Here is a 27,221-nt window from a genome sequence, read left to right on the forward strand (position 1 = left end):
TGCAGTGGGGCAGTTCTTTCTTTTTGCTCGCTCGCTCGGGAAAGGGCACAGTCCGACGAGCAGGTGAAGGCGACAAGGCCCGTCTGCTGAATCCCGACGACATGGCGACCAGGTGGGGGATCTGCGGCGCAGGGAAGATCAGCCACGACTTCGCCGTCGCGTTGAGGAGCCTCCCCGCAGAAGAGCACCAGGTAGCTGGAGGACAAAAACAAACTTTTACATTTTGCCTTCGTGACCGTGGGAACATTATGAATCTCACTTCCTGATAAATACACGCAAACGTCTTGTCCACGAACAGCCCTCTGCAAGCGGTAACCACGTGATCCGCAGCTCTACTGGTTAAATAACTTAAATGCGCGCATTCAGGGGACAGTTTAATAGGGACACTGAAAAGACCCCATCTTGCTGGAAATATGTAACGCTGCTGAGCTAACGTGGATCTTTTGCGAATTCTTCTGACCCCTGCTCGTCCCTTCATGCCGTTTTATGACGTCACTCTTCAGGTGGTTGCGGTAGCTGGGCGTGGCCTTCCACGCGCCCGAGAGTTTGCGAGGAAGCACGGAATCCCACGTGCCTACGGGAGCTACGAGGAGCTGGCCAGTGACCCCGAGATCGGTGTGTAGATGCTGCACCAACATCCAACTACGAGTTGATTGGACAGTTTTTGCAGGAATTGCATGTTTGCAGTAGGCTGCTTTAGTTCCAGGCTCAGTTCTGGTTGGTTCCTTAAACAGAAGCTGGCTTCAGCAGATGAGCTAGGTGTCTGTGCATGGTCTGTAGCGGGTGCCTGCTCCATTCTCCATCGTCACATAGTGAGGGGTGGCCAGAGAAGGCCTCAACAAGAGGCTGAGATGGTCATCAGACAACCTGAGCAGTACTCAGAAAGTCGGGTAGATACAAAACTTCAGCAAAAAGTAACAGGTTGGGACAGAAAATAATGATGCATGTTCACCGACAAAGTTGGTGAAATAATGATGTAGTTGACCCCACGTCTGCTGATGCACTATATAATGTACTAGTGTGAAGAAGGCCCATTTTTATAGGGGCAGTGTGCACATTTGGTTGTGTCACCGTGTGCTGTGCTGCAGTGTATCACAATGACTTTCGCAACCATTTTCAGCTACACTGTTTATAATAATAAAAATGCATTTTTTAGTATTCAATGAAGACTTTCCATTGGAACCGAAGACTTGTTTTTGCACAACTTACGCAGACAGACACTTTATTCAGTGACAGGACACGCGTTTACCACAATGACCCGATAAGGATCTGGATTAACCCGCAAAGTCACCCTAAAGTGACCCTAAACTTTTGAATTGTAGCGCATCTGTGAAAGACACCCAGTCAGTTCAGATTATACCGAAATATATAAAATCCTCTGCCTGTTTGTCCAATCTCCCCTTTGTAAGATGTGGTCTACGTGGGGACTATCCACCCTCACCATCTGGCCGTGGGTACGCTCTTTATGAATGCCAAGAAGAACGTTCTTTGTGAAAAACCTCTGACCATGAACCTGAAGGAGACCCAGGAACTGATTTCTGCAGCCAAGAGTAACAATGTCTTCCTGATGGAGGTGCGTAAGGAGGACACTTGTCCATAAAACATTTACAGTATGTGTCAGACGCCCTTGTCCAGAGCGACTTAAAATCAGTAGTGACAGGGACAGTCCCCCCCTGGAGACACTCAGGGTTAAGTGTCTTGCTCAGGGACACAATGGTAGTAAGTGGGATTTGAACCTGGTTCATAGGTGAGTATCTCTTTTTTTTTTTTTCTCCAGGCCTTGTGGACGCGCTTCTTTCCTGTTTCCATGGAGATCAGTCGTCTGCTGGCACAGGGAGAGGTGGGGGAGGTAAAGTTGGTGAGGGCAGATTTCGGTGTCCCCATCCTTCACGTGGCCCGTTCTGTGGAGAAGGGGCTCGGCGGGGGCGCGCTGCTGGACATCGGCATCTACTGTCTGCAGTTTGCGCTCATGGTTTTTGACGGGGAGAAACCCGAGTCCATCCAAGCCATGGGCACCTGCCTGGACACGGGTACTGAGCATTTCATTTCATAACAGTCATAAACAAATATGTTTATCAGTAAATGCCACCGTGTAATGTTTACACCAGGGGTGGATGAAGCCATGGTGGTCACCATGAAGTTCTCAGCTGGCAGAATGGCCACCTGCACCTGCACCATAGCTGCCGAGCTGCCAAATGACGCCCTCATCACCGGCACCAAAGGAAGCATTCGGGTGGGCACAGAGCTCTCATTTTCACTTTTTTCAATTTCAAAGCATGCTGAGGTGACAAAATAACACAGCAGGCTCCTGGTTGGCCAGAGAGTGTTACAGTTACACCACCACAATTAGCATCGCCATCCTCCGTTCATGCGTGCTGTGAACAGTATGATATTTGTTGGTTGAGTGGACTGTGGAGTTTGTTGGAGTGACTGTGGTATGGCTTCCTCTGAGCGGACCGTGTTGACTGACTGGCTTAAAGATTCCTGCCCACATGTGGTGCCCCACGGCTCTGGTGGTCAACGGGAAGGAGACGCAGTACCCGGTGCCCGAACCCTGCCTGCCGCTCAACTTCATCAACAGCACGGGCATGCGCTACGAGGCGGAGGAGGTGCGGCGGTGCTTATTCAAAGGTAAATCACAGGCTGAGAGGGGCTTCTGCCAGTATAACCACGAATCAGCGTTGTACCGGTCCATGGTCGGGACTGGGAGGGCCACTTTTAAAATGTGTGTTCCTAGATTAAGCAGGATAAATTATTCTAAAGGCCATTTGTAACATATCCCTTTTAATTAAAATAAGTAACATGCTATTAAAAACATAATTTTTTACTGTACATTACAGTATTGTTAGAGTATTATTGCCTATAAAAATATGTGGTATTAATAAAATACGATTCTTCCTATATGATTTGCTCTATATCAATGTGAAATGATCCTGCTTCATGTCTTCTAAATTTCAAACGGAATAATGCATTTTAAGTATAATCAAATACAACTAATTAAATTTTGTTCTGTAATTGTCATTTCATACTCCGTTATGTTGGACTGTGGTCAGGACAGGTTTTTGTCGGCCAGCATGAAGGGTCCCTCATAAATAATTTTATTGCGTAAACATGAGGTCATTCGAAAGATCTGTTCCCCCTCCAGCCAGTAGCTGGTCACGAATCTACCAGTACCAATCCAACACCCAGCCCAAACCAAGTTGGCAGTGAATTCACTGCTTCTTTGTAAATGAGCCACCAGAGGGAGTCATGGCCATGTTTCATAATTAACGTATTGGACATAATTAATGGACATTTTTTGTGCAGCTTTCTGAAACAATGCATCTGCATTGAGGCAGACATTATTACATTTTTTTTTTGTAATTAACCCACATTCATGGTACCACAGTTTAAAAAACAACATTATTTTATATATTAAATATAATTATCATTATGTTAATTTTAATACATTATGGGTACATTTCCCACTTATAGATCAAGCCTAGTCCTAAACCAAAAGGTTTTTGAATATAAATATATATTTACTGTATTAATAGGGTGTTAGTAGTCTAACGGGTAACGCACTTCTATGTGTTCCCACAAACGAGAAGTCCACAAAGTCGCAGGTCCAAACACCACTTACTACCATTGTGTGGTACTAAGATACTTAACCCTGAGTGTCTCCAGGGGGACTGTCTCTGTAACTACTGATTGTAAATCAGGGTATCTGGTAAATGCTTTACCAGATCTTGAAATCTTCTGGTGTTTAAATAGTCCCAGTGTATAATCCCAAACTGCCATATTCCATAAAAGCTTGAAAAGTATATTTTAAATAAGTCTTTTTAAAAAAAATAAAACAAAGGAGTATGTGTGTTTACTACTGAAGGGCCTGATCCCTTATGATCCATAAGAAGTTTCTCTTTTTTTTTTTTTTTTGCCTCTGCAGGACTGAAGGAGAGCTCACGCATGTCTCACGCAGACTCTCTCCTCCTGACTGACCTGATGGACCAGGCAAGGCGGCAGGTGGGGGTCGTGTACCCCCAGGACTCTGCCTAAACTCGGGTTACTGCTTCAATCCACATCTTCATTGCTGAACTTTGGAGTAATAAATCTGGTCGGCAGCCAGATTTGTGTTTTTGTGGTCATTTGATGTGCATCACGCTTGTGGCACATGACCGTTATGTAACATTTTATAGTTTAATGATGGTTTAATTTTAAACTTTGTTTATGACAGAATGTGTTCATTCAGCACATCAAATAGTGCATTCGGATGGTCGAGTGATATGTTGGAGTGGGTTGCTGTGAACATTTCTAAGGTGCTATTGAACAGTCCACAAGTAACCAATAACAGAAAGGGCAGCAGCTCCAACAATATATATTAAACCTGCTGATTTTTGCAAAATGTGACCAAATTCAGAACATTTAGCTGATAAGGCACATAACTCAGATATAAGGTGAGTTAAGCTGTTAGATATGCATGAAAACCTGGCTGTGTCAGTTCACATGCCAGCTCTGGATAAACAAGTGAATGGAAATTGAATTTTTGAAGATCACTGCCTAAACTTTGTACATTCTTCACATAGCGCACAGGAATTAGACATGGCCCATACAATGGGGGGGAGGGGAAAAAAAAGGCAAATCAGGTGGTCATGTCTTTTATTGATCTCGAGAAAAAAAAAAAACCTGGTCCACAGGACTCATGCACCAGATCTTTCAACACTGTACTAATCAATGAACTGACCTCAAACCATAGCATCACAATCATGGAAGCAGGTTAACAGCTGTACACACACAAAAAGTTAAGGTCACAAGATAAGAGAGCAAACGTGTGCTGGGAAAGAGCTGGAAGGGGGACGAGGAAAAACATCTGGAGTGTTTTGGTAGTGCACCACAGCCCTCACATAACAAATCCCCTACTGCTCAAACAAAAAGTACCACGCTTATAGTCATAATTTTGGTCAAAGTGCCATCAGTGCGACCGTGTATGACAGAATCAACTTTAATAAGGGCTTTAGAACACTAATGACTATACACAAATGTAAAACTGAACGGGGCAGCCAATGTTAACATCTCTAGTTAGGAAAATATATTTATGTAATACTATCACTGGACGCCCAGAAGAGAGAGAGAGGAGAAAAAAAAAAGTATATATTTTATATTATTTATATATTAATATAGATTTTATAGATATTAAGAGTGCAACAAGTACACACAGGGGAGAACAAAACATCACTACGACTATGCTGGCCTGGTGAGACGAAGGCGTGTAAAGAGTCACAGGACTGTTACAGTATTCAGATGTGATTTTGTTCGTTTTATAGGCAGCAGTTTGTGATTGGATATCTGGATGTGGGGTGTGGCCGACTCTTAACACCCCAAGGCCCCCCTGCAGACAGGGCACAGGCACACGGGGAGAGGCTCTTTCAGGGTGTCGTGTGCTGGATGGGGGAGAAAAATTTAAACGAGGCTAGCGTGGACACTGAGGCATTGTGGGACGAGGCTACACTACGAGGCTGCTGGAATGTTGAGCAGGTCTGGGGGATGTCTCTGATTGGAAGAGTAAAGCTTTTGGCCATGACTGGCCGTGATGTGCACGATTGGACCAGGCTTTTGCAGTTTCCTACACGTCTAAATGCCCCAGCCATAGAGAAGTGGTAGCGAGGGGAGAGGAATGTGTGGTGAAGGTGTGGAATGGGGTGTTGAAAGGGGTTGCGTGAGCAAGTCCAGTCTAGGACACAGGGACCACCCGCATGGTGTTTGTGTAGCCAGAGCCAGGGCGCCATCCTGTCAGGACAATGACCACGTCGCCAGGCTTGAAGAATCCTCGAGCCTTACCTGCAAAAGACAAGAAAACAACGTAATTAAAAAAATATATGACTTGAACAGACTGGTTTAACCATAATCATCAGTGGTTGTAACTCAGTTTGCCATCAGAAATAGCAGATCAGGGTTTACTAAAGCATTGGTCATACCCATCTCCATGGCAAAGTTGACCCTCAGGTCGACGTCCTCAGCCCAGACGTCATGAGCCTGCTGGTTGTAGAAGACGGGGAAAATGCCGCGGTACAGATGGGCCTGTCTGGCAGTCTGGATGTTGCGGGTCACAGCAATGATGGGCGCGCGGGGGCGGTACCTGGAGATCAGGTGTGCAGACCTAAAGAAAACACAAGTCAGTCAGTCCTTTAACACTCTACAAATCATTCATCTGATGACCTACCAGTAGCACGCCTAAATACACTGATCAGCCATAACATAACTAAAAAGTGTTCAAAGTAAATAATGCTTATTATCTCATTGCTGTAGCACCAGGCAGAAAGTAGGATATACTTTGTACCCTTGATGTTTGTGTGTGTTACAAGTGGAAAGAAAGGACCAAGATACTGTGCAACTGTGATCTGACTACTAGGCAAAATACAGATGTACTCTATATTAGGTGGGTGAAGTTGTTATGACTGATTGGTGTATGTTAATAAAAACTATCAAAGTTTTACTGATTATCTCCCTATGTTAATAATAAAAAAAAAAAAAAACAAAAAAAAAAAACGTTCATTATTAAAACACAATGCTAAGTAGAAAAGCCCAGAAGCTAATAAGAATTTCTGCAAAACCAGGAAATGTATTAGCTGGGATGCAACATGACATTAGAACAAGGATAACCATTAACACACACATTCACATTCACGCAGGGAAAAGGCGAAGACAAGCAAACATAGTCAACAATGACTCAATGACCAGCCTGATCAGCAGAATTTCATGTATGATGCAACTTTCATACATGGACATTGAATCACTTGGGATTGCCGGGTTGACTTCCGGTTCCTCTCTTCTCTTTAATTGAGTCAAATGGGCGTGGTGCAATTTGTAGTGCCTCAGGCTGCTACAATAAATTGTACCCATGTCTACATATGCCTATGCTTGCATATAGAGCTGATAATGCATGAAACACAGATGAACAAGTGTTCCATGTCCTGCCTTTTCTTTACGGCCTTGTTTGCCATTAATAAAAAAACTGATTCTAATTTTCATATCCATGCAGTATTTCTAAATGGTCAGTTGTTTGCATGTTGGATTAAATGTACTCGAAACTCATTCTTGACATTAGTTTGGCTACTTGTGCCCTTGAAAATTGTCCCTAGTCTCCCTCGAGTTGGGCAAATGGGCGATTTGTGGCACCTTACCTGTTCCCAGCCTGCACCTCTCAGTTGGCCAGAGCCCAACTTACCTGCCAGTCTTGGTGAGGATAATAATGGCGCTCGCGCAGCACTTATAGGAGGCCTCCACCGCGCCAATAGCCACTGCCTCTGTAGGGTCGTGAGACAGGGTGGAGGAGCGCCTCAGCTCCTCAAACAGCTGCCTGTGGAAAGTGGCTGCCTCCGCCTCCCTTGCAATCTACGCACGGCATGAGAGCAGCGGAGGAAACGGCGCCACGCATAGGAAGGACAGGGGGGTTAAGGGTGACATTCAGACAAACCACACAAACACACACAGGACGCAGAGACCATGCTAGATATGGCAAATATTAAAAATGGCTCCAATTTCAGAGTCATCAAGGCAATACAGGAATTCGTGCCACAGCTTTGTACAGACATTTGCCAAATCAGCAGGCCTCCAGCCCCACCCTTGTCTTTCCCTAACCCTACTGAAAACGGCTTCCAGAAGCAGCAACTGGTTCTCCTCCGGCTTGCCTACCTTCCAGACCCTGTGAGCACAATGAACGCAGAGGCCAGAATCTTAAAGGAGGCCTCCACGGCGCCGATGGCGATAGCCTCGGCGGGGTCAGTGGAGTGGGGGGTGCAGCGCCGTAGGTCTTCAAATACCAGTCGGTGGAACATGGCCGCCTCTGCCTCACGGGCGATCTGACATGGGGCAAAGCCAAGACACACGCCGATACAGGGAGACAAAGAGAAAGGAGACGAGAGGCACAAGTAAGGAAAGGAATGATGGTGGGAAAGATGCAGAAAAAGGGCGCAGGGAGGGAGGAGCATTTAGATCATAGAAATGGTTAATTTAGCAAGAAGAAGAAGGAAAAAAAAAAAAAAAAAAAAAAAAGACAAAGTACACATTAAAACAAACTCAAATTCATTTATATAAACACAGTTTAGAATGATCTAAGCTTCTATCAGTTCCATTTCTACATTAATAGAGAATCAGAGGGGTTAACTTGAAATTAAAGAAGAAACGCACAATGAAAGCAAACAGGAACAAAGAACAAAAACACACAAGAGACTCCATGAAATCTGATGTGAACAAAGACAATAGCTGGAAATCAAACGCATTCCGCCTGGATAAGGAGTGCCAGGCCTTGAGGACTTTACTATTTTATCCAGTCCAGCAAATGTCAAATAATGGTAGAGGCCATGCTGGATAACACACAAGCAGATGGGTAAGGACTGGCAAGTGTGTGAGTGGAAAAGATAAATGGTGGAGGAGGGGAAGGTTAGATGAACAAGGCTGGACAAAGGGCTAAACCAAGTCAATGACGATGCTTGTATTGTGAATTGTGTGTAGCAAGCTCACATGGTCCCAAATGGTCATTGATTAGCTTAGCAAGACCTAGAAAATTCATTCTCGTGTAACTGACCCTGATGCTGAGACAGATAAACAGACAAAAGCAAGCAAACATGATATAACCAACAAAGTATAGTACTTTGCATAGTGTTTTATTATATATTATAATCCGTTATTTCCCCCGAAATACTGCAATTATACACTAATTACAGAAGGAACTGGTGTAGTTTCCAAAATAGTTGCTACCAGGTTAATGTGTGTAAATATATACTTAGATATTTTTTGAGAGCTTGTTTTAAGATCATGATCTATAACACACTTACCATGTGCTGTGTGCGCACAGCTTCTAGAGGGTAGTCTCCCTTAGCAGTTTCTCCACTCAGCATGATGCAGTCGGCGCCATCCAGAACAGCATTGGCCACATCGCTGCCCTCTGCTCGGGTCGGCCTGGGCTTTTTGATCATGCTCTCCAACATCTGCACGACAGGTCACATTTATATTACAGTGCTAGATTAAACCAGCTGCCCCCTGCCGTTGATTATACATTACCTGTGTAGCGCATGTGATTGGCTTGCCAGCTCTGTTACAACGGCCAATCATCATCTTCTGGGCAAGAAAGACCTTCTCGGTTGGAATCTCAATTCCTAAGTCACCACGGGCAACCATGATGCCATCACTGGCCTCCATGATTTCATCAAACCTGGGGGACGAGGGGGAGGAAAAAAAAAAAAAAAAAAAAAAAGTAGTAAATTGAGGGCGAAGTGCAAATACACTGATGGAAAGTCAGACAGTTCTTGACAGCGTCAAACACCACTCACCTACGCACACCCTCGTGGTTCTCTAACTTGCTGATGATCTTGATGTTCTTGCCCTTCTCCCCAAGCACTTTCCTGACCTCGTTCACGTCAGCAGCCTTCCGGATGAAGGAGGCAAAGATCATGTCCACGCCCTGCTCCACACCAAACTGCAGGTCTTTAATGTCCTTCTCAGACACGGCAGGGAGATCCACAGCTGCTCCGGGCAGGTTCACACCCTTCTTACTTCCCAAGGTACCACCATTCTCGATCTCACACATCAGGTAGTCAGAGCCTGGGACAAACAAGAAAATGGGATTATTTTGACAATATAGTTCTCAATGCGTGAGACTGTAAACTAGTCTGCAAGTTTCAAACAAAAAGTGGAAATAATAATAAAAAAAAAAAAACTAAGGGTAGTTTAAAAATGATTAGCCTTACCGATCTCCTGCACCTGAAGAGAGATGAGGCCATCGTCGATGTACACTTTGCTGCCCACCTCCACCACCTTAGTGATGTTTTGGTAGTCCAACCACAGGACTTCTTCATCACAGTTCTCCTGATAGCCATCATCCAGGGTGACCTTGATCATGTTTCCCTTCTTCAGTTCAACCTCAGCTGTGCCGCTCTGTGCAGGTGGGGAGCAACCAGAAGAATGACTGCCAGCTCCCAGTTTTTTTACATAGAATTCAAAAGAGTTCTGAATGGGGCTCTTTTGACACTTACACCCTTGATGAGTCCAGTCCTGATCTCCGGTCCCTTGGTATCCAGGGCAATGCCAATGGGTCGATACTGGATGCTGCCAGGGCCGAAACTCTCACAGGCCTCACGGATGTTCTTGATAGTCTCGCCATGGTACTGTGGATGAGATATTTACTAATTACTTTATGTCTAAGTATTATAGTTTTATATGGAAATTAACTCAATGAAGTCCTGCCTCAGGTGTCAATAAGGCCACACAGAGGCAAGAAGTCAGCTGACAATGTGATAATGACACCTATAGATAAAACCCCTTATCAAACACCAGTCATAAACGTGCTAAAGGCTTATGTCTAGACGAGCAAAAGTAGGTCATGCGAAGTATTAGCCATTCGGATGCAGAGGAAGGGTCACGGTGAGTTCAGTCTTCTACACCAGCTCCAAGATAAGGAATACGCAGAGAAAAATACCATACGACAGAGGCTTGTAAATTCTCCATTTTTCATGTAACTACGTGACTCATGTCAGGAATGAGAGCCCAACCTTCTTCCCTGATCAAGATAACTGTAATTGGGAGAGGGTTCATTATACTGGGATTGACTATCTGCAGAAAGCCATGACACCACAATGCACCAATGATTCTTAGATCATGTTTTAGCTATTAGTTATGTACATAGAGAGAATTCACCCACGCTGAGCCATTTCAGAAGCGTACAAGCGTGCCTTCTCTCCCCTGCAGAAGGCCTAAAATGTATTTTTGTAGCCCGACTGATCCAACAACTATTATCAGGGCTCCGTCTCAGAAAATAAAGTAATGAATCATTGAGATTGAGTCGATTGTGTAGCACAATGCAGCATCTTACACAAAATCTGCAGATGCCAAGTCACAGAATGTAGCCCTCAAATGACCTTTATTCCGCAGAAAGAGAAAGTGAAGGAACACATTACCTCTCCCTCCCAACCCCCCAATTATGGTAACACCGTGACAGCGATACGGCCAGAGCTGCAGGCCTCAGATAAAGTATTTATAGCGACAGACAACCACTCCAGATTAAATTCCAGGTTGCAGCATGCACAGCAGAACCTTTGATCCCAACAAAGACATGGTTAGTCTGTGTCCAAAGGCTCACATAGTGGTCATTATGAAGTCAAAGCAAAGATGGCTTGATCTTTCTGATACCTGCCGAGAGAGGAGAGCTCTAAATACTGATTGAAGGCTATTTAAAAAAATAAAATAAAAAATCGAATCACATTTTTCCTCCTGGTCTCAATACTCACCTCGTGAGATCCATGGGAGAAGTTCAAACGAGCAATGTTCATGCCGGATTTGATCATCTCCTTCAGCATGTCAACAGATCGAGAGGCAGGTCCTACAGGCGTGTCCAGGGAAACCAGAAGATTAAAATCATGAAAGACCAAGCGGGAAATAAATCAACATCACGCCGCAGTTTCAGGTCTTCACTCAATTTAAGTCAGTTACCCAAAAAAAACTATTTCTTCATTCATTCATTCATTCATTCATTTAGATACTATGCTCAAGGATTGTGTGACTGTGAGATGGACCGCTGACCGATGGTGCAGATGATGCCGGTGTTGCGGGCAGTGGTGGGTTCAGAGTCGATGTCCAGCAGGCACATGTGCTCCAGGAAAGTGTCAGCCATGGCAGCGTTGAGCTGCTGGGTCTGGATGAAGGCGGAGCCCATGTCTTGTGGCTTGGATTGGGGCATGATTTGAGCAGAGTCAGCGGGTAACTTCCTGTAGAAGGGGATGGAGTTTTACACATCCTGCCACTGTCCCACTTACACTGCTTGCAAATAAGTCACAATTTATCATTACGTACTGCATTGCTATAAATTCATCCCTTTTTTGTCAGGTGGCATTTAACATATATTTCATATATTTCATTGTGTTTTAGAAAAAAAAACATTTACAAGAGTCATATTAGTGGTAGCATTACTAGATTTTAAATTAACAAAAAGATCACAAGTTGCATAAACTATTAGGTTGGCGCAACAAAGGTTGCGAGAGGCAAAGCTTCCTCCTCTTCTCCCCTTCAAACAAACACTCTCAAAATGCCTGGTTTCACTCTTAATTGAAATGAACAATGACGGTGCTGTTCTCCCATCCCCTGCACAAGTGCATCTCCGTCACCCAGGGCAACGGGCGTACACTGCCAACTCTGCTGGCAAGCTCTCATGGTACTTCGGTGGTGCATAATATATAGATGGAACTGACACACGGTCTGCTGCATCAGTACAACCTACATGGCCCCCTGAAAGTCACCGTCCCTGCCACACCTATCAATTCCATCTGCTGGTTGGTGCACACCTTCACGAAGGCATCTGAAAGCATGCAGCAGCCTTCAAAAGCCAGTGTGGTTTCCACAAGGCACGCAAACACACCTAAGGGTTGTAACAGGAAGTAACGGGAGAGGAAACCAGAAATCAAGCATTGGGGCTCTGGAAGGGGGTTTATGCATTTACAGGATGGGCCATTGTTAATAAGTTTTCATTTTAACAGTTTGAAATCTACAGTAAATTGAACAGTATAATCTTAAAAGGTGAACGTTGTGTAAAGCATACCCTGAAATGAAAGGGCTGGAGGTAATTATTATTATTATTATTTTACTAGCCCTCCCGAATCTGTGCCGCTACACTGCAGAGCTGTGAACACGTTCAAATAATCAATGCCTGTGTGTGTGTGTGTGTGTGTGTGTGTGTGTGTGTGTGTGCGCGCATGTGTGTATATATAAGATTTTCTGCACAGAGCAATTAAGAAGCAATGCCATAGTTGACCTGGATAATTTGTCTTTTTGTAGAACTTGCACACTTCCAGCACAATAGTATCACATCTATGTCCCTGTTCTGCGGCCTGCAACAGAATCAAGGACAAAGCGATCAATAAGTCATGGAAAGGCTCTAATATGATCCAAGGACAAAGGGAAGAGGAATTAACTGCTTTGGGAAGAGGGATTGGTCCCTCGTACGCCCCGGTTTACTCAGCAGCAAGCTGACTGTGCATATGATGTCACTGCCGCCTGAGCGGGCCGTCTGTACGTGAGGGACTGCACATCCCCACTAGCTTCACCGACTTCGCACATTACTCATGTTTCCTGTTGCTTAGCAACAGCTCAGCAGGAATTCTGCAGTCTACAAGACCGGGCTGGACGAGACACTTGTCCCCGTGTCTGACTCCACAACCTACTCTCCACTACAGCTGAACAGCAGTCAGCCAGTTACCATGACAACAATTGATCTTATTTTATTTGACAAAAACTGACTGTCACAATGTAGAGGTCAAACCAATAATCGATTAATCAGATGCACAACGCAGGGTGTCCAGATTCCACGGAGAACACGGTTTGTAAATTGGTGCAATTCCCTCAAAAGTCACGCGGTCAGATTTACAGGCAAACTGCGCCTGCCAACAAACAGAAGTCGACTCGGATAACCGTACATTATGCTTCCTGCTGCAGAACCGGCCACTGGCACGCTGCCTGACAGTGACCGCCGAGTGCTAATTATACAGCGGAGAACCAGGAACACACTTTAATCCCGTCAAATCCCATTCCAGGAGCACACCTGCTTTTAACCGGACCATCTCTCCTCGCAGACGCACGGCAAATCCAGCACGTCAGAACACACCTAGAAAGCGGTCACGAATGAGGCACTCAAACGATCTCAAACTATTCCAATTTGTGCCTCACACTGGGGACAAATGTTGCTAGGCAACATACCGCAAGAACGTCCTGATCCTCCAGGGAACATGGAGGCACTTCGTGCTGATCAATGACCTCTGTAGCGGTCCCAGGTTTCTGGCTCCTCCCCCCAGCAGGGCAGTCGGCTGAGGTCCCCAGCAGCGGTGCAGGGACTCCTCGAGTGAGACTCTGCCTGGAGGGCAGGGACAAATCCTCTTCCCTTCAGAGAGGATAAGCCAGAGGACGCCCGGAACCTCACTCGTGCCTCCTGTTCAGGGTCCCGGACGCTGGGGACCCCCCCGTCAGGGTCATTCTAACCACGTAACAATACTGCATCACACCAGCAGCGTGCGGGAGAGCGGGCGACGCGGGGGAACCAGCTGAGTCACGGCTGCGCCGACTGGACAAGCGGCCCTTTCTCTTGGTGCGGCTAGAACCCAATAAAACACTGCAAGCAGAGGAGAAGCACCCATGTTTCCACTGATGACTCAAATAAAAAGTTTCCCCCCACATTCGGATGAGGTGTTCTTCAGCAGAAAACAGGAAGTGGCGCAAATCAGACGACCGCAGACCAGAGACATGGGCCCTGGCGGTCATGACCACGTCGCCTCACCTCCACATGGAAACCTGGGATTTATTTAGGCCCGTCCTGGCACGCCACGCCCTGGAAGCAGGATAAGCACGCACCATTATTAGGTGATTCTGGGGGTCCGTTCAGCTCACAGCGCCAAGTCTGTTACATAACGGCAGAATGAATGCATATTGGAACCACGATGCTTCACTAAATTAGATGGCCATTAAAACGCCTTCGTTTAGGAACGCTCATATGAGTGCGCAGTGTGTGTATAGTATGGACAACAGTACAGGGAAAGACGATGTTTCCGCGCGTTCCGGTAGGCGATTGTGATGTGCGTAACAGCGCGTCTGCTCGACTGGCCGCTTTGGTCACGTTCCCCGCGACGCACGTCCTCCATCGGACCGCCACCGGGCCTGGAAACCACTTCCCCGCAGACCACACCTTCCCGGGGACCGCCACGAGGAAACACGCGCCCGGGGGTTACGTACGGTTTGAAGAGGGGACGTGACGTGGCTCGCATCACCGGGTTTTAGTTTTACCTGAAAGTCACGGCGCATTTATAACTAGCAACGCGGCTACTCTGACGAACAAGCCACGAAAATGATGCCTGTTAACTAGCAAGGCAGGATGCTAAATAACAGGCATCATCGATGTGGTAATATAGCTCTAGAGTCTGTACATTTTCACACATACAACCTGACGTCTCGATGTCGCCAGGCTCCAGTCGTGGTACTCACCGGTCCGGATATTTTATTCCTGTTCGAACTGATGCGCTGCTGCAGCTGCTCAAGGTGAACCCCTCCACTCGCCGGATCTACTTCTGCGGTGGTGCCCCTCCGCGCAATGACAACTAGTTCCCTCCAAAAAAAAGAGAAATGAACACGACTCCCTGGAATTTTCACAATCGCGTGATTTGACACAGTCTAAAATTTAATCGACGAATCAAATTAAGCTAGCATAAGATTGGTACGTTTTACTGGCGAACGCAACAAATTGTCTTATTTAACGGCGGTGGTGGAGGGATATAAGGAAGTCAACGAGAGGTGTACGGCCCCACCATTAACCAATGAGGAAGCACGTAAGCGCCCGCGAAGCATGGCCAGGGCATGTGACCAGGCGATGCAGCACACCGAGGAAGTAATGAGAAATAATTCTTCAGATGAAAGAATTTATAAAGTACTCCCCAACGGGGCTTCTCCACAGCTCAACGTGAGTTTGAGATGAGTGCTAGAATAAAGACTACATAGATGATACATAGATGTGAGGCCAGCGTCGGGGATTTTGAGCAGCAGTGATAAATGGGAGTGCCCCGCCTCGTATAAGAGTTTGTGTCAGCCTTGCAACATTCTCTTCCTGACCCGGTTTCCTTTCTCCCCCCCCTAAATCCATCTGTTCATCTTTTTAAATCCCTTGTTCTTTCATCTGCATCCCAACTCTTCACCACAACGCCTTCCTCACTTCTCATGCCTTTCCACATCAATGAATCTCACATAATCATGAGCATTGCTTCATAGTAACCACGACAACGATGCTGTAATGTTACAGTACATCGTAATTTCGGGGTTTGACAGGCCACGCCCACAATCGGGGGACGTTCACGAGCTGCACGTATGCCCAAACGCTACCACGCATGCGCTGTTACGACAGACGCGCTAATGCGGAAGTGAAACGTGAAGTGACAACTTCTGAAGTTTTTCTGAGCGCAAAGCGAATGACACTCTTCTATAGTAAGCAATGTTAAAACGACACATTACCGAATAGTAACGGAGACATATTGGGAACGGAGTCTGCATGCTTGTCAGCATCCTCACAAAAGGTGCCGACAATAAATGTTAACATTAACTGCTGCCATGTCATAATTGGAGCACACAGGTCGGGACAATGGCCTGTATATCACGCGAATTCTGTCGAAACAGCGGAGAACGTGCCGCCGGGAAAATGAGCTGAAAAGCGGGCGCGTTTCGCCCTCTGCTGTTCATGTGTTCAAGGTGTCTCCTTCCATGCACAGTCAGCTCACACCCTACATTAAAGTACATTTAATGTCATATGGGTGTGGACATAAAACATTAATCTCGCTGATAATAGCCTCAAAATGAATAAATAGACTTATTCAATCTTAGGAAATGGACTAAAAGTGGATACATCGCTATTATGTTCTAATTCAGTGTCTCCCACTCACCACCATTTTCAATCAGTTTAAAATGACTTGTCTCCGACACACTACAGACGAGATTAATCATTTAAATGTGAAGACAGTGACATTGTGCCATAATGTTGGTATTCTGTTGAGGGGGGTCAGTGATGCAGAGAGAGTCTTCTAGCACCTAAAACCACATAGCCACATGTGCTCATGAACAATCAACGTGGCCTTGTAGGTATTGATATTGAACTGGAGAAAAAAATAATATATATATATATATATATATATATATATATATATATATAGAGAGAGAGAGAGAGAGAGAGAGAGAGAGAGACTGGCTCTCAACAAATTGCATGACCATTTAACAATGCCAGTTAACACTCAAAATGACTGGCATCAAAGAAGTGCAATATTGTGTTTTTGCAGTCTAGTGAATTTTTGTGCTGTTTGTGAGCAGACTGTATTAAACTTTAGTTGGATATTATCCTCTATCGACTCTCACCCCCGTTTGATAACTGCATTATAATTTTGATAATCAGCTCTGATGAGCTCAGTCGTATGGGCTCTCTGTACACTCTGTACACACATACAAACCAAAGTATCACCGCATACATTTTCTATAGAACACCAGTATACAGAATAAAATAGAGATATAGTCTGCATTGTTCTCTGTTTTCTTCCTGCTCACCTGCTCTCCACCACCCCCGTGCCACTGCTGCTGCTTCCACTGCCCATGGCGACCTCTCTGTGTCAGTGCCTGGGCGACTGAGGATGCCCTCCTTCCTGCCCGACCGCTCTGGCACCCTCCTGGCCAGTGGACTCGCACGCAGGCGAGGGACCAGCACACAATCCAATCAGTCCATAGATGGGCCAAGCCCCTGCCAGTCAACAGGCATTAGCAACTCGCCCAGTGCCTGCCGCTCATGTGAAATCCTACAGCAACTCCCACAGAGCGGCCATCGTGGAGCTGATGTGTTTGTAAGAAGTTCACTGTCATTTATTAAATTACAATAATGCAAGACTGGTTCTCAATCATGGCTGTAACTATTAATACTGTAGCCAACTGTGTTTGCAGCTCAACAGAGGGAACCTGATCGAAAAATGAAGAATTAGTTAAACGAAATAGCATGACTGGGTGTTTTGTATAGTCTGCTATTTCACGACTAATTCAACAAATTAATGTCAGATTTTCTGGAATTGCATTCATAACAGGTGTGCAATTTGTAGATAAACATAATGTATGCGTCTAATATTTCCAGCACAATGGCACTTAAAATACAAGCGATAATATGAGGCAGGATGTTCTTCACGGTGCCACTGGTCACAGGTGAGTCATTCACCTGAATAATATCTTTCCCATGTCTAATCTCTCTCTCTCTCTCTCTCTCTCTCTCTCTCTCTCTCTCTCTCTCTCTCTTTAGAACAAAGGTCTCTGCTTATCTAGACACGTTTGGAGAACCAGGCCAAACTCTGATTAAGGACAGAAGCATTTTTTTCATTCATGTTACTAGTTCATGTTACTAGTTCTGTTACTAGTTCTGATGCTAGTCATCATACGTCATATGTTGAACCCGGGAAATTAGTTTTATTTATTATTATTTATCTGACCCCTTATTGAGAGTGTCTTACACTCTCAATTACACTGTAGTTACAGGGACAGTCCCCCTGGGAGACATTCAGGTTTAAGTGTCTTGTTCAGGGACACAATGGTAGGGGTTTGAACCTGTGACTTTGTGGTCTTTTGGTTCACAGGCAAGTGTGTCATCCACTAGGCTACAACCACCCATATTTTTATGTCTAGTCCTAGACTAAAAGCGTTTTTGAATGGTGAACTTCACTGAAGTTCTCTTCTAGTTTGGGACTTGGCTTAGTCCACAAACTAGAAACCAGCCCATCGTTTTAAGTATATTTCCTATGTGCTATTGTAACACAAATGCAATTTAAAAAAAAAAATCATGTTCCATTATGCATGAACATACACACACCTTTTCAATTTACCTGTAAAGAAAACCTGCTGCCCAATAATAATTTCCCAGTAATATTTAGAATTTGCATAGTCAAGTAACCATAAGAAATTATTGAAAAGAACATAATTTCTAAAATGCACAGACTGTGGGATTAAAGAAAATGCTGCCATTTTCCTCCATTCTGTCGCCTCTAAAGCCCCTCGGCAGCAGTGACCCAGTCAGCTGTAGGTCACATGACTCACCGCCTGCGCTCGTCTGCGCATGCGCCGGCCCCCTCTGTGTTGTCAGGCAAAAGAGAGGAGAGACGGCAGCAGAAGCGGAGATCTGCAACAGATAAACACACAGACAGACACAGGGAGGGCGAGACAGGCGGCGTCCGTCCTCCACGGCTGGTTGCGGGTCCCGGTTTTAAAGATGTCGGCTGTGTGACGGCAGGTGCGCCCTGCTCGGAGCGGACGCTGAGCAGCAGCATCTCCATCTCAAGAGGAGGTAAGGGAGCGAGGGATGGAGATGGCTGGGGGAGGGGTGGAGGCAGAGCGCGCTTTGCCTTTGTGGATGTCGTCTCCATCGGTATGTGAGATAACGAAGCGATGGGGGGGTTCGATGAGGTGGGAAGGCCAGAGAAGGGATGTGGGAATGTCGCTGGAATGGCGTGAGGAGTTCGGTGGAGACAGCATGGAATTATTGGAACGTTGCATTTGACCGATGACTGATTTAGTTTGACTGTGAAAGCTGTTCTGCTGCCAATAGGTGTCAGAAGGAGAAGAAGAGCTTTTCGCAACATATTTTTCCTCCAAAAAAAAAGTATGCAAAAGGTTTTATATTATAGTAAAAGAATGGCTTTGTTTATTACGTGACAGAAGAATGGATCACCATGGCACATAACTTCTACTGTCTTGACAAACATCACTCATGCTCACCCACCCGCCCACTCACTCTCCACACTGATTAATGTACCCGCGACAGAAGGCAGGAGGTGGCTGTTGCTAGGAGACGTGAAAAGGTAGCGGGATAAATAATAATGGTAAACATGAGAATATATATATTCTGCTCTGTTTCTTACAGGCAAACAGTAAGTCGGCAGGATCCAGCGAAACATACCGAAGGAGCTCCGCAGATCTGTTTTTTTTTTTTTTCTTCCTGCTTGCTCCATCTCTCTGGAGCTCCGAGCTGGAATGGATAGGTGGGCCCTGGTCCTGTCTGAACAGCCACTGTGAATGACAGATCCGATGGTAAGAGTTCACTAAGCCCAAGATGGGTTCTATTATTACCGTTTCCGTTAGACGTGCAGCGCGGCGCCCGTTTGGTGCATAAATATAGAAAATGTTTCAGCCTCTTGCCTTTTATTTCAATGATCACAGCAAGCATGAAATGCAGTGCTTCAAAAATAGCATGTCGGTTCTTATGTGAACTCGGTGCCCTCAACTGGAGGGTTTCGTGACAGAAGTGGTTGGAGAGACGGAGCGAGATGCTAAAATGGTTTTATGTAACGCTGTGCCCAGGACATCAAAGGCCAGTACTGGACAGATGAGGAATCCGATGGCGAAAATGAGTCAGAGCAGTTCCTGTATGGCATCCAGGTAAAGCCCATCAAACCCCACGCTTCATGTTGAAAAAAAGTACATAGCGGTGTGTTTCAGTTATTCATGAAGCTATTTGGAGTTTGTAAAAACCTTTTCCTTTTCGGCTTGGCCTTTAGAGCTGAAATGATTTTTCAGAATCCAGCAATGTTATCCACTGCCATGTTTCACAGTTGAAATGTGGTTTATCCCCCTTTGCGAGTGTGTAAATGATATTTTGCTTTTTGTTGTCTGATGAATGATATGTAACTATGAATCTAATTTGTTGCAGCGTTATATGTGACATGTGACATGTTTCCAGGGCTTGACTCTCCTTATTCTTATTTAATCTCTTGATTTACATTTACAGCATTTATCAGACAATCTTATCCAGAGCGATTTACAATCAGTAGTTACAGGGACAGTCCCCCTGGAGCAACTTAAGGTTAAGTGTCTTGCTCAGGGACACAATGGTAGTAAGTGGGATTTGAACCTGGGTTTCCTGGTTCACAGGCAAGTGTCTTACTCACTAGGCAACTACCACCCAATCTCCAAATTTTGATTCCCAATCTCCACATTTTGATGAATTACTACATTTATAAATTATATAGGGTGGTAGTATCCTTCATATTTTCATATCTGTGGGAGACAGGCAGGGTTCTACAAATCTTTAAAATACTTTATGTTCATGAATTATGTTGCAAGTTACTCCACAAAAAGTGAAAGTGATTGTCACATGTGATACACAGCAGCACAGCACACGGTGCACACAGTGAAATTTGTCCTCTGCATTTAACCCATCACCCTTAGTGAGCAGTGGGCAGCCATGACAGGGGCCCGGGGAGCAGTGTGTGGGGCTTTGCTCAGTGGCACCTCAGTGGCACCTTGGCAGATCGTGATTCGAACCGGCACCCTTCTGATTACGGGGCCGCTTCCTTAACCGCTAGGCCACCACTGCCCTTACAGTACATGCTATGATGGCCAGTCAGTGGCAGTATGACCATGCTTATGAGCACTCACGCGAAGAAGAAGCGTGTGCAGATGAGGTCAGAGATTGGCACACCTAGATGTTCCCATGCAAATCCTTGGATGTTATCGCTGCAGAAAAAAAGACAGTCACAGATTATTTAACTAAAAATGGGTAGCCTAATGGGTTAGACATTTGCCTATAAATCAGAAGACCACAAAGTCACAGGTTCAAACCCAACTTACTACCATTGTCCCATATTAAATCTACAGATACTTAAAGGTTCCAAGATCAAGACATTGTCCGGGATATTGAACAATGATAAAAAAAATGATTCTTGAGCCATCATAACATTCCTTATGGAATAATTACCTTGCTATATGTTTACTTTCTCTGAAGCTGTACTTCTTTCTGTATACTGAGAAGTTCAATTCTGCTGATCAAAATGTACTTAATTGTTTGTGTATTTATCAAATATTTCATCACTTTCTAGCAGTGTATGTATAGACTTGCAGGACAACTTAATATTGATCTATTATATTGTCCTGTTAAAAGAATGTATCTTTTACAATATATCGCTATTCGTCTAGGCAGGAGTGAAATGTCCCTGTGGTGACGTCCATGAGATAGACCGTGTGTGTGTGTGTGTGTGTGTGTGTGTGTGTGTGTGTGTGTGTGTGTGTGTGTGTGTGTGTGTGTGTATGTGCCTGCAGGGAAGCTGCGCTGCTGACCTCTACCGCCACCCCCAGCTGGATGCTGACATAGAAGCCGTGAAGGACATCTACACCGACAGCGCCGTGTCAGTCAGGTATTCGTCATCTTGAATCAGATCTTATGGAGGCAGCATTTTCACACCGCAGGACAGAGTCTCATAATACGAATAATGAATTTGCCTCTTCATTAGTGTTTAAATAGACTCGTAGTAGGAGTTGGTTAAACACTCCATGGCTCCAGGAGTTCCTGCAGTTAGTGATTTGTTGGTTGAATTAAACACATCTCGTGGTCGAAATTTTTTAAATCAGATTTTCAGGGAGTTTCAAAGTGTGGACCAATGAGTCTGTGGTGTAGAGAATTTTAAATCATTTTGTAGACCTGTATCAATCTTTCCGACTCCTCCAGAGAATATGGAACTATTGACGATGTGGACATCGACCTGCACATCAACATCAGTTTCCTGGATGTGAGTTTTGCTGTGTCTGTGTTTTGTGAAACCATAGAATCACAGTGGTGCATTGAGATGTGCGTTTGCGTATGGCTGGGATGTGATTTTGAGGTGCGGTTTTGAGGATGTGTCTGTCACATTAGGAGGAGGTGGCGACCGCTTGGAAGGTCATCAGAACCGAGCCCATTGTCCTGAGGCTGCGCTTCTCCCTCTCTCAGTATCTAGATGGACCAGGTGAGTGCAGCCATGAAAGAGTATGTGTGATAGTGCATGCATGCTAGCCACAAACCAAACCAGCTTTATCTCCAAATGATTGATTGATTGATGTCATTACTCGGTTCATAGAGCCTTCGGTGGAGGTGTTTCAGCCCTCTAATAAAGACAGCTTCAGTCTGGGGCTACAGCTTAAGAAGTGAGTCTTTCTCTGCACCATCCCATAAATACATTTTGTGAAAACCTGATATTTCAGATATTTGGTAAATGGCACAGTGGGAATATTCATCTACCCCCTCAGGATCCTCAGCACGTTTACATCACAGCAGTGGAAACACCTGAGTAACGAGTTCCTGAAGGCTCAGCAGGAGAAGAGGCACAGCTGGTTCAAGGCCGGAGGAACCATCAAGAAGTTTCGGGCTGGACTCAGCATCTTCTCCCCTATCCCCAAGTACAGATGCCGCACCTCCTTACAGTGTCCTTACACCCCATATCCTCACGTTTCGTCATTATCGTCAGTCGGTTTTATTTGGGTTTTTGGGAATGAGAGCACAGCATCTCCACACACCACTGTATCCTGAGTATATACATCTGTGTGTGAACTACTCTGCCCTTTGCCCCCAGGTCTCCCAGCTTCCCCTTGATCCAGGACACCGTGCTGAAAGGGAAGCTGAACGTCCCAGAGTTGCGCGTGACGCGCCTCATGAACCGCTCCATCTCCTGCACCATGAAGAACCCCAAGGGGGAGCTATTTAGCTACCCTCCAAACAGCCAGGTCAGGCTCCGCCCCCCCAGCAGTGTCCAACCAGTGCAGCTCCACCGCCGTTCCCTGTCTGCCCTCATTCTCCACCTGCCATTAACACCACAACAGGTCCAATTAACTAGAAGTCCTTCACGTTAATTTGCATTTATTCAAATATCCAAAATTACGTCCACTGATTACAGAGATTGGCTTCATGCTGTCTGGTGGCACAGGTGGTTGTGGGTAACACCACCTGCCTGTGAGTCTTTAAAAAACAACAGCTTCTGGACTTTAGTTAAGTTGGATCAGCACATGCCAAGTAGGAAAACGTTACATTTAGCACTGTTCATTTAGAAATGATTACGTAACATTGATAATGGATTTGAATGCATGTCGAATTGGTATGAATCCAGCTGCATGTTGGACATTGTGGCGCACGTGGTCTAGCTCGGTGTGCGTGTACGTTCTGCTTCTACGTAGCTCTCGTTGTGCACATGCAGTCATCAGGAAGCACACAATCCTTCCTCTGCCCCTACCCACCCTTGCCTAACATGGCTGGCGCCCTTTCCCATAATGCTTTGTCTTCACTTGACCCATCAGACTGTGGCTGTCCCAGCGGCCAGGGCCCCAGCGCAGATTACCACGAGGCAGCTGATTGAATTGTTTTTCTCATCCCAGGCGGGCGGCCACTGCAAGAACATCCCTACCTTGGAGTACGGCTTCTTAGTGCAGGTGAGTCCCGCAATGGGAGCGCTGAGTTGGCCATCAGTTGGCCATCATTGTCATCATTTAGTTTATCATGATTATAAACAAGCAGTTTATGGTTTGTCTAATTTGCAGTATTGCATTTCAAAATCTTTCCTCCTTTAGAATCCGACACTCTTTTTCTGACAAGTTAGGCCCTATCAGGGATCTTAGTTTTGTAACTCAAAATCTATAGAAACCGAATGAGAATTGCTGGAATTCCTCTTGTAAGTCGCTTTGGATAAAAGCGTCTGCAATGTAAAGTAAAGTAAAGTGATGTGTACGTTTAGCAGAGGAGTGCATACGTGACAGTGGCCTTTGATGCAAGGGTTCAAATCTAGTTCGCGCCCCTCCTCTCTCTCCCTCTCCTGCAGATAATGAAGTACTCTGAGCAGCGCATACCCACTCTGAACGAGTACTGCGTGGTGTGTGACGAGCAGCACGTCTTTCAGAATGGCTCCATGCTGAAGGTAAGTGCTGATTAGCGATCTCTCTGTGATATTGCACTGCTTTTCGTTACACCCGCTAATTAGGCCTTTGTTGTTGAGGTATCAGTGCGTTCGAAGCTACTGAAAGCGGGGGGAGGTTTCGCATCATCACCTGCATGTGTGTTTTTAGCCTGCAGTTTGCACCAGAGAGCTGTGCGTTTTCTCCTTCTACACTCTGGGCGTGATGTCAGGGGCGGCTGAGGAGGTTGCCACTGGTGCAGAGGTGAGTGGACGAAGAAGAACAGCAGACAGATGGAAAAACCTGAATAAATTAGTGGAAAATGGAATTTTTCAAGGAAGGGAAATACAATTCATGATCCAGAGTGTTTATTATCATATGCACAGTATGAAAATACAGTTTTCACATTCCTCTGTGCAATGAAATGCTTATTTTGCTATCAATACTGTGCCATTCAATAGAACATATAGAAAGTATTAAATAAATTAGAAAAAAATGACAAAAGAGCTTAATGTGCAATAATGAGGTGGTAGGGTGGTAGTAGCCTAGCAAAGCAGATGACCCAGGTTCATATCCCACGTACCACCACTTTGTCCCTGAGCAAGACTCTTAGCTCTCAGTATCCCCGTCACTACTGATCATAAGGCGCTCTGGATAAGGACACCTGATAAAAGCTGTAAATGACAGTATGAGGTGGGTGATTATTGGTCATACAGCTGTTTAGGCGTCTGATGGCAGTGGGGAAGTAGGAGTTGTTGAGTCGGGAGGTTCTAGATGTCATAATTTGTACAGTCCATGTTGGAGATGTGCGTGGGATTATGTGGTGCTAGATGCTCTGCAAAGAGGGAGCAGCCTTTACCACTCCCTGCAGGCGTTTGCAGTCCATAGCAGTAGTGCTGCTGTGCCACGCAGCGGTGCAAACGGGTCAATGTGACCTCCACAGTGCATCTGTAGAAGTTGCTGAGGACCTTACTTCCCCACCTCCTCAAGACGTACAGCAGCTGTCGAGCCTTCTTGTGTTCAGTGAGGTCCTCACCAATGTGGAAGTATTTCAACTAGGGCTGTGTGACATGGCATATAATCCATATTGCGATGTATGTTTAACCATATACAGGATTTTTTTGTGTTTTTTGAGAGGGTAACATACCAAAGGCACTGCAGCAGGAAGTTGTATAATAAACTTTTTACAGATACATCAATACAGCATAACCATATACCAGATAAAACAATATCTGGCCAATTCTACTGAAAGTAGACTTTTTGTCACACCCATAAGGCCAGTGAAATGCCAGGTTTTGGCATGATATGAGTGATTTATGTACATTTTTAGGATTTTAGGATTCAGCTGTAGAGTCTACATTAAAAATGTTGTCAGAAAAACAACACTATGCTTGTTCATATTGTCCCTCCAGCATTCCAAGGTTTTACTTTATGATTTTTAAAATTATAATGATTTTTTTTTTTTTCTTTTTTTTTTGCACAGGGCACCAATCAGGCTAGGACAGGCCCTTGTCATTTCCATGTGCGCTGTCAGTACCCAATTGCAGACGCAGAACCGATCGGGCAAGTGGTACTGATTGGGCACTGACATGCACGCTGCTCTTAGTAAACCCGGAAGTGCATAGTGATCAGCGGATTACTGACAGAATGAAGGCTTGTTTTATTGTTTTTGGGTCTGCAGTATTTTTTAAAAACTGTTAAAGATTTCGATTTTTAGACTCTAGATTTAGATGTTTGTTTTTTTTAGCAATCTGTGGAAACCCAGCTGTGCTCTCGCCCAAAACGAATGGCTCACGCTGCAAGTAGACGTGGTTTCGCACGAATGACGTAACTTTTCTGTGAGGAGCGGGTATTTCTGCAGTAGGCCGATGTAATAAAAATCCCTCCCGTTGGCCAAATGCATATCGCATACCGTTTATACTGCGCAGCCCGAATTTCAACTTCAGGATGATGCAGTCGTTGGAAGTGACAGTTGTCGGTGAACAGGGTGTAGCATCTTGGGCTGAGGACACCATGCTGTTTGTTGGATTCCAGTGTTTGTGGTTACGCTTGTTACCGATCATTACAGACTGAGGTCTGCCAGTCACTGACTGTGGGGTCTAGACCTAGTGTGATCAGTTTGTGGGGAATGACCATGTTGAAAGTGGAGCTGGGTCTTCGGTTTTCCTTGTGGGAGACTAAATTTGGCATCTGATGTGGACCTGTTGGGCCGGTAGGCATACTGCAGGAGGTCCAGAGTGTCTGGGATGCTACTCTGGATGTGGGCCAGCACAGCTCTCTCAAAACACTTTGCAATTCACCTGTTCAGACAGGTGGCTGGGCTTTTCTTGGGGACAGGGACAATGGTTGTGGTCTTGAAGCAGGTGGGGAACATCAGCCATCTTGTTGGCACATGCTTTGAAGGCCCGCCCAGGGATATTGTCAGGTCCCGCTGCTTCTTTCTTAGTGTTCTTTGTACCTGTTAAAACTGTTGGTTGGGGAAGCGGGCGTAGAAAGTGTTGAGAATGTCCAGCAGGCTGCTTGCAAAGCTGATTGAGCTGGTGGTGGCCCTGCAATCTGTGATGTGCTGCAGGCCTTGCCACATCAGAAGCCATCCAGCTGTACTGTGCTTTCTGTACTGCCTTTTGTTTGCTGTGATGGCTTTCCTGAGTTCGTACTTCGCCGCCTTGCACTCAGTCTCATTTCCTGATTTGAAAACAGGAGAGTGAGAACACAGCATGTGTCAGACCTGGGCTTCTGATTGGGCAACTTTCTGAAATGTGTAGTGAGCATGATGTCATGATGTGTTCATGATGTGTTCGCTCACATACGTGGCCAATAAACGTGATTTCTGATTCTGTAATACTCTGCATAGTCTTGTACTCCTGTAAACATCCATATCTATTCAATGCAAATACAAAGGTGTCTGTCCAATTGGAGGCAGTAAAGTCCTACATTTAGGTTAAAAATGAGTCACTATGAGTACCGCCTTCCAGTATTATGACTGGCATTAGAAACAGTAGCGTAGTCCCATTGAAATCATT

At 45.3% G+C, this 27,221-nt stretch overlaps 3 protein-coding genes across 16 annotated transcripts in view; 2 read left to right on the forward strand and 1 right to left on the reverse strand.

Moving 5' to 3' along the window:
- On the forward strand, positions 1–6,466 carry dhdh.2 (dihydrodiol dehydrogenase, tandem duplicate 2). Its single transcript, XM_028957049.1, has 7 exons — positions 1–191; positions 504–615; positions 1,410–1,573; positions 1,778–2,030; positions 2,109–2,233; positions 2,481–2,631; positions 3,926–6,466. Exons 1-7 carry the CDS (start codon positions 102–104, stop codon positions 4,033–4,035), a joined length of 1,005 nt encoding a protein of 334 aa, XP_028812882.1. The 5' UTR covers positions 1–101; the 3' UTR covers positions 4,036–6,466.
- On the reverse strand, positions 5,580–17,238 carry pkma (pyruvate kinase M1/2a). 6 transcript variants are annotated; one of them, XM_028957043.1, is made up of 12 exons: positions 17,086–17,180; positions 14,951–15,112; positions 11,551–11,735; positions 11,259–11,350; positions 10,008–10,139; positions 9,723–9,909; positions 9,306–9,576; positions 9,037–9,187; positions 8,811–8,963; positions 7,202–7,368; positions 5,952–6,133; positions 5,580–5,814 (listed from the first exon to the last, which is right to left on the reverse strand). In XM_028957043.1, exons 1-12 carry the CDS (start codon positions 17,130–17,132, stop codon positions 5,708–5,710), a joined length of 1,836 nt encoding a protein of 611 aa, XP_028812876.1. In that variant the 5' UTR covers positions 17,133–17,180; the 3' UTR covers positions 5,580–5,707. The 6 variants fall into 6 exon arrangements, with proteins under 6 accessions (XP_028812876.1, XP_028812875.1, XP_028812879.1 ...); XM_028957042.1 differs by lacking the exon at positions 7,202–7,368 and adding an exon at positions 7,669–7,835 and having other exon boundaries at positions 17,086–17,147; XM_028957046.1 differs by lacking the exon at positions 14,951–15,112 and having other exon boundaries at positions 17,086–17,238.
- Positions 16,850–27,221, forward strand: part of LOC114766326 (protein mono-ADP-ribosyltransferase PARP6) — a 19,278-nt gene continuing 8,906 nt past the window's right edge. For 3 of the 9 annotated variants that reach the window (XR_003742777.1, XR_003742776.1, XM_028957037.1), the window contains exons 1-13: positions 16,854–17,375; positions 17,819–18,853; positions 19,430–19,596; positions 19,867–19,944; positions 21,604–21,698; positions 22,010–22,070; positions 22,196–22,286; positions 22,398–22,464; positions 22,567–22,716; positions 22,890–23,040; positions 23,608–23,739; positions 24,126–24,221; positions 24,370–24,462. Coding sequence is in view for 7 of the 9 variants with exons in the window: in XM_028957037.1 (XP_028812870.1) it covers positions 19,582–19,596; positions 19,867–19,944; positions 21,604–21,698; positions 22,010–22,070; positions 22,196–22,286; positions 22,398–22,464; positions 22,567–22,716; positions 22,890–23,040; positions 23,608–23,739; positions 24,126–24,221; positions 24,370–24,462 (1,029 nt within the window). In the remaining 2 variants the exon portion in view is untranslated. Of the gene's footprint in view, positions 17,376–17,705; positions 17,725–17,818; positions 18,854–19,429; positions 19,597–19,866; positions 19,945–21,603; positions 21,699–22,009; positions 22,071–22,195; positions 22,287–22,397; positions 22,465–22,566; positions 22,717–22,889; positions 23,041–23,607; positions 23,740–24,125; positions 24,222–24,369; positions 24,463–27,221 lie in introns of those variants that run through there. The other 6 variants (XM_028957041.1, XM_028957039.1, XM_028957038.1 and 3 more) reach the window with 6 other exon arrangements.

This window comes from Denticeps clupeoides, chromosome 16 (genome assembly GCF_900700375.1).
Source record: "Denticeps clupeoides chromosome 16, fDenClu1.1, whole genome shotgun sequence".
Taxonomy (NCBI): domain Eukaryota; kingdom Metazoa; phylum Chordata; class Actinopteri; order Clupeiformes; family Denticipitidae; genus Denticeps; species Denticeps clupeoides.

Coding starts and splice junctions, on each gene's coding strand:
- dhdh.2 (XM_028957049.1), top strand. CDS start 102: ATGGCGACCAGGTGGGGGATCTGCGGCGCAGGGAAGATCAGCCACGAC. Junction 192..503: donor TCCCCGCAGAAGAGCACCAG/GTAGCTGGAGGA, acceptor GTCACTCTTCAG/GTGGTTGCGGTAGCTGGGCG. Junction 1,574..1,777: donor ACAATGTCTTCCTGATGGAG/GTGCGTAAGGAG, acceptor TTTTTTCTCCAG/GCCTTGTGGACGCGCTTCTT.
- pkma (XM_028957043.1), bottom strand. CDS start 17,132: ATGGGCAGTGGAAGCAGCAGCAGTGGCACGGGGGTGGTGGAGAGCAG. Junction 9,577..9,722: donor TCTTCAGGTGCAGGAGATCG/GTAAGGCTAATC, acceptor TGTTTGTCCCAG/GCTCTGACTACCTGATGTGT. Junction 7,369..8,810: donor CTGTGCGCACACAGCACATG/GTAAGTGTGTTA, acceptor TGCCGTGCGTAG/ATTGCAAGGGAGGCGGAGGC.